This window comes from Crassostrea angulata, chromosome 6, assembly GCF_025612915.1.
Source record: "Crassostrea angulata isolate pt1a10 chromosome 6, ASM2561291v2, whole genome shotgun sequence".
NCBI classification, from domain to species: Eukaryota; Metazoa; Mollusca; class Bivalvia; order Ostreida; family Ostreidae; genus Magallana; species Magallana angulata.
This window is the reverse complement of record NC_069116.1, coordinates 273,218-283,910: the sequence shown is the minus strand read 5'-3', so window position 1 is coordinate 283,910 and position 10,693 is coordinate 273,218. Positions and strand designations below refer to the sequence as shown.

The 10,693-nt window shown below is 34.9% G+C and overlaps 1 protein-coding gene across 1 annotated transcript; it reads left to right on the top strand.

The window, feature by feature from the left end:
* The first annotated feature begins 428 nt into the window (after positions 1-428).
* On the top strand, positions 429-6,613 carry LOC128189312 (uncharacterized). Its single transcript, XM_052860866.1, has 3 exons — positions 429-660; positions 5,822-5,948; positions 6,144-6,613. Exons 1-3 carry the CDS (start codon positions 540-542, stop codon positions 6,406-6,408), a joined length of 513 nt encoding a protein of 170 aa, XP_052716826.1. The 5' UTR covers positions 429-539; the 3' UTR covers positions 6,409-6,613.
* Positions 6,614-10,693: the final 4,080 nt, after the last annotated feature.

Genomic DNA, 10,693 nt, shown 5'->3' with positions numbered 1-10,693 from the left:
TCCGTTTGTCTGTGAGTTAATCAGTCTGTCATGTTTGTCCGTCTGACTGTTGGACATTCTCTTTTATCTTCGTGGCAAGCTCACCGATTATTGTCAGACTGTAGTTTAGAATTATTATAAAACTGAAATAAAAACTGCCCCAGACGATTTCCTCTGACAAGTACAAACTATGAACGTGCATGAAAAATGCATATTTTTCTTAAATGTCTGAAATGAATCATTCCAATCTTCAAATGCACGGCTTTTGGAAACAGTTGACATCTGCGAACCCTACAAACGGGAAAACTAATCTAATTAAACGAGTGCACTTAATCGCTGCATATAATTCATGCATAATATGAATATCGTATGAATTCGCTGTAATGTTCAATTCAATTACCTACCTCGTGTTTATTAATACTGGCCCCTAGCAGTTCTCACCTATTTATCTCGGACAACCCAAGCGTATCCGGACGTACATGAGGGATGATGCGTTGTGACGGTCTGTGCGCGCCCAGTCTCTGAGACAGGGGACCTACGATTGGGGGACAGAGACGAGGATGATCGCCGCGTGCTGGATAGCGCTACTAACCCTGACCGTGGCGGGGTACGCCCGGGGAACATGTATGCGTTACGAGAAGGAAGGGGGCAGCAACACTGGAAATGGGATCGAGACACCCGGTAAGTCTGTGTTTTATCTCCTTGCTCATGTCTAACTCTTGTAGGATCTGTGGGTGAGTGTACTTAGTTTATCAACCAGTAGCAGCTTATAAACCTGTAGTATGTACGGAAAGTGTAATAAACCTGTAGTATGTACGGAAAGTGTAACTTTGCGTTCGTTCACAGCATAAGTACAATTTTATATTTATTTATTTTTTTTTGGGGGGGGGGGGGGGGGCGGTGGTAGAATTTTGATTTTAGAAGATTTATACATGCGTTTAGATAAGGGTGACTGACAATTGTGTACCTAATGAAATGTTTTGAAGCGTCGTGTATTGAAAATTATTCATTTGCGTTTATGTTTTTTTTTTTAGCTCTAAGCTTTGACTAATACAAATGCAAATTTTTTCGTTTAAATTAAATGATCATGTCTTTGGTTTGCACTGACGATGTGTTATAAATTTTATGTAAACTTCTTATCTAAATTAAGAAATAAACAAACGTTTCAACTGATTTGTTTACAAAAAAATCTATCACAAGAAATTATACCGGTTAGAAATAAGTATTTCAAAGAAAAAAACCTTCTCCATTGTCACAGTGTCAGTGTAGAACGTTCACGTCTGTACTACGTCTCTGACTTTTGAATTATCCGTGAGACAGATAATGTTTCGTTTGGTGTCAACAATGACTTTGTTCAACGCAAATTGATGAGAGAATCAACAACAAAGGCCAACGTTATGCAACGACGAATTTTGAAGGCCAGATGAAATCTCACTTTTATATAAAGAATTCTGTCAGACTATTCACAAATGATTAGAAATTCAGATTTATTCTTCAATGCATTTTAAGATAATCACTTTGCATTTTCTCCTATATAACACAAAAAAACCACATTCTCGGTATGCCAATCAAGCTGAAGGTAGTATTGTAAATTATTTAAGAATGTTTTAACATCAGCATCATCCGTAGACAAATTATAATCTATAGACCCCTATACTTAATCAGCGATTTCGCTGTAGTTATTCAATTCGTTGTACAACATTCGTATTCTGATGTCAGTATGTGCAATACCACAGAGTTATTTGTTGTCCGCTTATCTATTGCCTATATATTCCACCTATTTTATTTCTATGTTTTATGCTTTGTTGTTATTCTAGTCTGCATATTTGTTATCGGCCTAGAATGTCTATTTGTTTTCTGAGTAGAATATCTATTTGTTGACATTTTAGTCTGCATATTTTTGTCTGTGTAGTACACCTATTTGTTTTTTATGTAGTCCGCCTATTTGTTGTCCGTGTTGTCCGCCTATTTGTTGTCTGTGTTGTCCGCCTATTTGTTGTCTGTGTTGTCCGCCTATTTGTTGTCTGTGTTGTCCGCCTATTTGTTGTCCATGTTGTCCGCCTATTTGTTGTCTGTGTTGTCTGCCTATTTGTTGTCCTGTAGTCCGCCTATTTGTTGTCCGTGTAGTCCGCCTATTTGTTGTCCGTGTTGTCCGCCTATTTGTTGTCCGTGTTGTCTGCCTATTTGTTGTCTGTGTTGTCTGCCTATAAGTTTTATGTGCAGTAAGCGTATATGTTGGCCGCCTATTTGTTGTCTGAGAAGTAAGTGTATTTGTTATCAGTATTGTCTGCCTATATGTTTTATGTGTAGTCCGCTATGTTGTCTGTATAGATTACCTATTTGTTGTCTGTTTAGTCCGCCTATTTGTTGTCTGTTTAGTCCCCTATTTGTTGTCTGAGCAGTCCCCTATTTGTTGTCTGTGTAGATTACCTATTTGTTGTACGTATAGTTCGCCTATTTGTTGTCTTTGATGTCGATGTGGTCACTCTTTTTATTCGTTGTCATTGTAACCACTATTTTGTTTTGTTGCCGCTTTATATCACATTTTTTGTTGATTCAGTGACAACAATCTCACTTGCTGCTGTGGTGGCACGTTTTGTTTCAGAAGTCCTGTTAACTTTGACTGTGTTCTGTTTCATTTGACTTATCTAACATTTTTTTATAAAAATTTTATTTTGAAAGGCATAACAATTTATTACTTTGACATCAATCCTATTAACTAGTGCCTTGAGAATCTAAACCACAAATTTTTAATTATATTTAAAACACGCCAAAAAATTCGCTTTATTAAAAAGATGTTGTCCATGTAGATCATGCAATATCAAAGCAATTTAAATGATAAATAGTGGTTAAGGTCCCCTAAAGGCGTTTACTTGAGAGAAAACCAGACGACATATTACAGCGACACACGACGACGACAGGTAAAGAAGAGTTATCTTCCCGCGCCCACTCATGTCCTTGTGTGGAACAATCGCACACGAATGGCAAAGACAAATATTTTTGCATTATATTCATTTTTAATAATAAACACTCATCGTTGCACATATATATATACATATATATTCATATTTTATTATCAATGCTTAGCAACTGAAGACAGATCAATTTATGAAGTAAAAGGTTAATAAAACACTTTAAACACTTTTAGAGATATACCAGTTAAAATGTAAAATCAGATGCAAAATTTGATTTTTCTAATGTTTGTTTTCAAAATATCGACAAAAGGCAATCTCAATTTTTTTTGTCTTTAATAGTCATTTAAATAGAAGCCACCGGCTACATTGCTTAGGACATTAAGATGAATTGTTACAAATGTATTCCAGAACTTGATGTTTCACTCTTGACAAATGAATTATGAAGCTCACTTAATTATTATCATTACTTGACAGGACTGTCATCAGGATAAATAGCTCTACTAACACTTATACACAGACCTGTTGTAACGCTCGGAGAGTAAACTTGTTTGTAAAAGTACGCCTTACCGAGGGCTAGAAAAGGGTTCGTTTATCACAAAACAAGGAGCTACCCACCACTCTAAAATTTATTGCATGCGTCAAAAAAAATAAAGTATTGAAGTCCTTGTAACTTAGAAACAACATTAACCCTCTCCTTTTAACTCAATAATACAAACAACGTGAGTCAAGAAACATTGTTACACGGGTAATAAAGGCAACTGTGCACGCATTCCAAACCTTTACCTTGTTTTTTGGCCCTTAGAACACAAAGTGTGTGTCACAGAGTGCATTTCTCCTACCTCTCTTGATACGTAATTTCACTGCTTATAATTGTGTTGAAAAATAGTAAATCTGAATCATTCAGCAGGATCTATCTCACAATGTGGAATAATTGGTTGAAACAGTCCATTTACCACTTCTGATATAAAACTGATGAGGGTGGTTTACTAATGGTTAGGGTATATAATAAAGGCTAAGACTAAACAAAACTTTTTACCTTTTTTTGTGCGTTTTGAAACTCTATTGCTACAAAGGCAAAGCCCCAGCGTCTGTTTCTTTTGGAAAGGCGACATTGACATGGCGACTACATACTGCTTATCTGTGAAATTTTATATGTCGACTTAATACATCTGATCTGTGTTATTCTAAAAAAAAAAACTACATACAGCTGATCTGTGACATTCTACACGGCAACTTCATACAGCTGATATGTGACATTCTACATGGTAACTACATATAGCTGATATGTGACATTCTACGCAACCACTACATACAGCTGATCAGTGACATTCTACACAATTACTACAAACAGCTGATCAGTGACATTCTACATGGCAACTACATACGGCTGATCAGCGACATTCTACATGGTAACTACATACAGCTGGTCAGTGACATTCTACACGGCAACTACATACAGCTGATCTGTGACATTCTACACGGCAACTACATACAGATTATCAATGACATTCTACATGGCAACTACATACAGCTGATCTGTGACATTCTACACGGCAACTACATACAGATGATCAGTGACATTCTACACAATTACTACATACAGCTGATCTGTGATATTCTACACGGAAACAACATACAGCTGATCAGTGACATTCTACACGGCAACTACATACAGATGATCTGTGACATTCTACACGGTAACAACATACAGATGATCAGTGACATTCTACACAATTACTACATACAGCTGATATGTGGCATTCTACATAGCAACTACATACAGCTGATCTGTGACATTCTAAACGGAAACAACATACAGCTGATCTGTGACATTCTACATGGCAACTACATATAGCTAATATGTGACATTCTACACGGCAACTACATACAGCTGATATGTGATATTTTACATGGTAACTACATACAGCTGATCAGTGACATTCTACACGACTACAACATACAGCTGATCAATGACATTCTACACGGCAACTACATAGAGCTGGTCAGTGTCATTCTACACGATTACTACATACAGCTTATCAATGACATTCTACATGGCAACTACATACAGCTGAAATATGACATTCTACACGGCAACTACATACAGCTGATCTGTGACATTCTACACGGCAACTACATACAGCTTATCAATGACATTTTACATGGCAACTACATACAGCTGATATGTGACATTCTACATGGCAACTACATACAGCTGATCTGTGGCATTCTACACGGCAACTACATACAGCTGATCTGCGACATTCTACACGGCAACTACATACAGCTGATCTGTGACATTCTACATGGCAACTACATACAGCTGGTCAGTGACATTCCATATGTCAACTCCATACAGCTGATCTGTGACATTCTACATGGCAACTACATACAGCTGATCAGTGACATTCTACACGATAACAACATACAGATGATCAGTGACATTCTACACGGCAACTACATACAGCTGATCTGTGACATTCTACACGGCAACTACATACAGCTGATCTGTGACATTCTACACGGTAACAACATACAGATGATCAGTGACATTCTACACAATTACTACATACAGCTGATATGTGACATTCTACATAGCAACTACATACAGCTGATCTGTGACATTCTACACGACCACAAAATAGAGCTGAGCAGTGGCATTCTACATGGCTACTACATACAGCTGATCAGTGACATTCTACACGGCAACTACATACAGCTAATCAGTGACATTCTACACGGCAAGTACATACAGCGGATCAGTGACATTCTACACGACCACTTCATAAAGCTGATCAGTGACATTCCATATGTCAACTACATACAGCTTGAGAATGATATTTCTGTACATATAAGAATAGATATAACAGACATGACAATGGGTAAGGGATATAATCTTAGATCAGAACTTTTTTTTTTGTTTCTAGTGACAAAGTGTACATATAGTGACCAGAACGGGAAAACCATAGAAATTAATGTAAACGCCACCTACCGGCATCTCACGGACTGCACGGACTGTAAGTGCTTGACATTCGGAGTGGTGGAATGCTGCGCGTAAGTACAAACAAGCACATTGTTCAAAAGATTCTAGATTTAAAACAACATTTCAGAAAAAAAATAATTGGATCAAACTAATACGTTTCCTCGTGTCACATATATAACATTGATATTAATTCTAATGGAAATGCCTATCATCTAATTCAATTTTAAGAATATCGCTTTCTTACAACTTGCTATTGGTTCTTTCAGATTCGGCGCAAAGGCCGGAAAAATGGACGTTCCGTCCGCCTGTACTCTAGTGAAGGTCAATAATTGCGAAAGTAAACTGGTTCTGAAGTCTGACGAGAGGACGCCGTGTAAGGCAGAACCAGTCTACCCGTCGTCCACAGAGAGTCTGAACTCACAGCAAAATTCTGGGACGAAAGAAAACGAAAACGCGGGAAATAGCCTGACGTCACACGGCGCCATGTTTGTGCTCACTGTTTTATGTCTGTTGCTTTGTCGATTGACCTGATTTATCCTATGACAAGCAGTGTTTTGTGCAACTTCATGAGATGTGTGGATAAAAACAAAAGTGTTATTCTTTTGAAAGTAATCATGTGTATTTAACTTGCATTCTTACACAGTGAAGTGTCCATCATTTTTGTAATACATGATACTCATTTGATATAGATGAGTAGGATTTATGTTAAGATATTAAAATATCAATGTGTTGATAATTTGAATATTTACATTTGCAAAATATGTAAAACCATCGTGAAATTAACGATTTTGAACGATTTGCCATTCTCAAAGGTAAATGTAAGTAATAAACAGCAATGATAAAAAGTTCACCGAGATATGAACTTTGTTGGTACATGATCAAATCTTCTGAGAAGTCATTCGGGCTTCACAGGATTTGATCACGTGACCAACCAAGTTCATATCCCGCTGAACTTTTTTAAATTGCTGTTTAATATCTGAAGTCTGTGGTCACGCATAGTCACCGATTTTCTTTACATTTCGTATTTTGATACCTTTTGATACTCTTTAATTGTATGCGCTTATCATTTGCATTATTGTAAACATATACATGCGGATATATTAATAGTTATGAGCAATTTGACTTTCTCAAATGTAAATATAAGTAATAAACAGCAATGATAAAAAGTTCACCAAGATATAAACTTGATTGGTTCGTGATCAATTTTTTGGAGAAATCCTGCTGTTTATTTTTTAAATAAGTGATTTATCATCAATAAATATATAGGTATATCTAAACTCAGGAAATAAAACTTAACTTAAAGATACTTTATTGCGATATCATAATTAAGATTTGATGCAATATTACATGATAATTAAAGTAATAGTAAAAAATAGTATTTTATTTGTATCATGATTATTTCGTGCAGTGCATGGTTTTTCTTAGGTTGCTAAAGGTCTCAACCAATCGATAAAAGGGGCGTGTAGGTTTCAGTACTGTAAGAGCTAAGAATTAACAATTTCCGAAATTGAAGGAACTAAAGAAGGAACTATATTTGGTGGATGTAAATATATAACACTGTAAAATAAAATTCACAAAGTGTAGGACAGAACCGAATACAAGGACCCCTGCACTCTGTGTCTGTTCTAGTTTCCATTGTGGCTGATGGTCGGACACGGATTATAGCTGGGCAGCTGATTAGGCAAGCACAAACACTCAACACAATCTGGACTACTTAACTAGGACAAAACGCTCAGCAGTTGAGCGTGTGTTTTAATTAGCCTCCTTTGGTTAGTTTGGTTGGTATCTGATCAATCAATTCGATTCTTACTAACATTCTTGTATTGAGTACTCTGACAGAATAATTATTGAGATTTCATAGTTTTGTTAAGAGGAGTAAAATTGTCGCGAAATCCATATCATTCGATGTTTAAAACACATTTGACCGTTAATATTTGAACGGTAAGTTGTTTATTATCTAAAGCAAACTTAGGTAAAGTATTTTATTTTATTGATTTTTTTTTAGATGTATTATAAGTATATCTTATCGTTGAAAATATCTTTTTTCGTGGGACTTGCTTTTTTTCATGGAGTAACATGTAGATGTAGATTTGTTTTCCCCGAAGGATGGGATGCAAACAACTTGTCAGCTAAAGAACCAATACACGTATAAGGAACAAGATAGAATAAAGATTTTTTTTATTTTACTATGGATACTAATAAGGTGTGACATTTTAAACAAATCTCACGAAATTATCAGAATTTGAAATTTAAAAAAGTATGAAACCCTACACAATGGAAGTTATAGCTAATATGACATGTTTAACATTGCTTCAAACATGATATTGTGAATGTTTCTGTAAACACGGTTAAAACTTGCAATTGCTATGCAGGGATATTTTATAAATATGTTTATCATTTCTCATGGAATTTTTTTTCTTTTCTTATACCATTAATATAAACAATTGCGTTTTCTTCTACATATTATAAAGTAGAGTAGATGGAAGTGTAAAAGTCTATAATCTATAGACGCTGTTCAATATTTATTCGAACATTTTTAAGTTTCAAGATTAGGGTCAGGGTATTGTAAGAAAGAAGCCAAAACCAAGATCATTTTTTTTTTCATAAAAGTGATGCGCATTTTTGACGGTAAAATGATAAGTATTTTCAGTAATGTGTAAACAGACGAGTTTCTAGTTTCGGTTACAAACAAAACGGAGAAAATTAATTTATTTTTAAAAAGCTGTTTGATCAATGTGCAGAAGTGATAAGTCTTGTTACAATATCTATTGCTTGTGATAATTGCCAAATTAAAGGGAGTTTATTGATAAATGAAACTAAAGACAAAATAATTCTATGTTAGGTAATAGATTTATCAATAACTGTGTCATTCAAACCATTTTCTGAAATAAAAAAGTAAGTTGACTGTTTATTTACACAGTCTTGTGCGACGGTTTGAATAGCGACCACTAATTCACTGTCAACAGCCGGCATTGAGTCTTGGAGCCAGATAATGATCGACACTGCTCCACGTATTACCACCACTCCCCCAGCTGAGCATGTTTGAATACAAACACGTGCACAAAAAAAAAACGTCAGTCAATGACTGCTGTTTAAATTCTCAAGTAAGGACACGAACTGACATTGATTCTCCATAACTCTCAAAAGGATCCTATAGCCCTTCCTTTAGTGTCTACCTGGCCATGTTAATTTGATGTTCTCTAGAAGGAAGTGAAAAGGGTAGGTTTCTCCTTTAACCAGTTGTTGAGCTGTAGATATTTTTGTGTATTCATGTATTTATTCAATTTATCATTTAGTGAAAGCTGGTGTAAAATTTATTTCACCAATTTATACTCATCACAAGTATTTGGCTGCAAAACGCTTGCTATCCAGAATGTAATTCGAAACATCATCGGTATGGTTTTTTATTCAATGGTGTCAAGCATTTATCAAAAATTTATCTCATCATTAACATTTCTCTCACTGCAATCAGTTTACCTATTACTAGAAATGACTGAAATGGGTTTTTTTTTCTATCCTTTATTCTTAATTGACCAAAGGAGCCATGTGGCTCATAGGCATATAATACATACAATCAACAGGAGAATGGCGGGGGATTCTACATGGTATATATATCAAATGGTGTACAATATTATTAATATATAATAGATATGTAAATATACGTAAGACAGATAGCATCATAAGGAATTAACATATTAATTTTTCTCTCAGCTTCGAAGCTTTCAATAAATATTGGCAAAGTTTCTGAATAGATTTGAAGTTATCATAACTAAACAACTGTATAAATTTGGAGAAGGAAGGTTTCTTATAGTAGTATGGTTTTATGTATTTTTCTCGAAAATTCAAAAAAGCAGGACAGATTAGAACAAATAGAAATTCGTCCTCTATCTCTTGAGAATTACACAAAGTACATTTACGGTCATTTCTAGGTATGTTTTTATACCTTCCGTTTTCAACGTTTAAGGAATGCGCTGATATTCTATATTCACATAACAGAAACTTTTTCTTTATGTGACAACCGTTTCAAAAGATATTTCTGTAAACAAAAATGTGGAGCTATTTCCTTGTACACTTTACATTTTGAAGAATTTTCAAAAACACTATAACAATTCTGTATGAACGCGTCCGTAAGGCGCTGTTCAACAAGTAGAACAAATTGTTTAACATAGTAACTTCTTGTTGTTCCCAAAAATTTCCAAGTCCCAGACAATAAAGTTCATTTCTAACTAGGCTTACCCAGTTTTTACATTTTTGCTGTTGTTTTTCATATTCATATAACAATTCCTTATAACATTTCTGAAGTATACAATTATTTGTTGTCAGCAAGCTACACCAGTATTTCAAAATACGAAGTTTTATCAATGTTTATTTTCTTAAGGGAGGGGGTATATAATTATAAAAGTTTGAGATAGATATTACTTTTTTCGAATACTATTAAGTCAAGTGAACCACTTAAATTTCGTTTGATGTAATTTAAATCCCATGTGCAAACAGGGAAACCAGTCTGAGTGATATTGAGGAAACATTCTGAATAGATCTTTTTTTTTCGAAAAAAAAAAACTGTATGTGTTTTGTTTACATATACGCAATTTAAATACGGTTTCTAATTCCTTGAATACAATTTGCCCTTGACATTAAGATCAAAGGGCACCAGCATGATATGTAAATACAGGAAGAGACCGAGAATCGTACTACCTGTAGTTGGTCCGTATTGTTTTTTCCTGGTTTATGTTTTTTCATTTTTTATTATTTATTGTTTTGAATTTTCAAATATTCTATGACTGTCTTGTACATATGTCATAAATCCATATCACTG

Coding starts and splice junctions, on each gene's coding strand:
- LOC128189312 (XM_052860866.1), top strand. CDS start 540: ATGATCGCCGCGTGCTGGATAGCGCTACTAACCCTGACCGTGGCGGGG. Junction 661..5,821: donor AAATGGGATCGAGACACCCG/GTAAGTCTGTGT, acceptor TTTTGTTTCTAG/TGACAAAGTGTACATATAGT. Junction 5,949..6,143: donor GGAGTGGTGGAATGCTGCGC/GTAAGTACAAAC, acceptor TGGTTCTTTCAG/ATTCGGCGCAAAGGCCGGAA.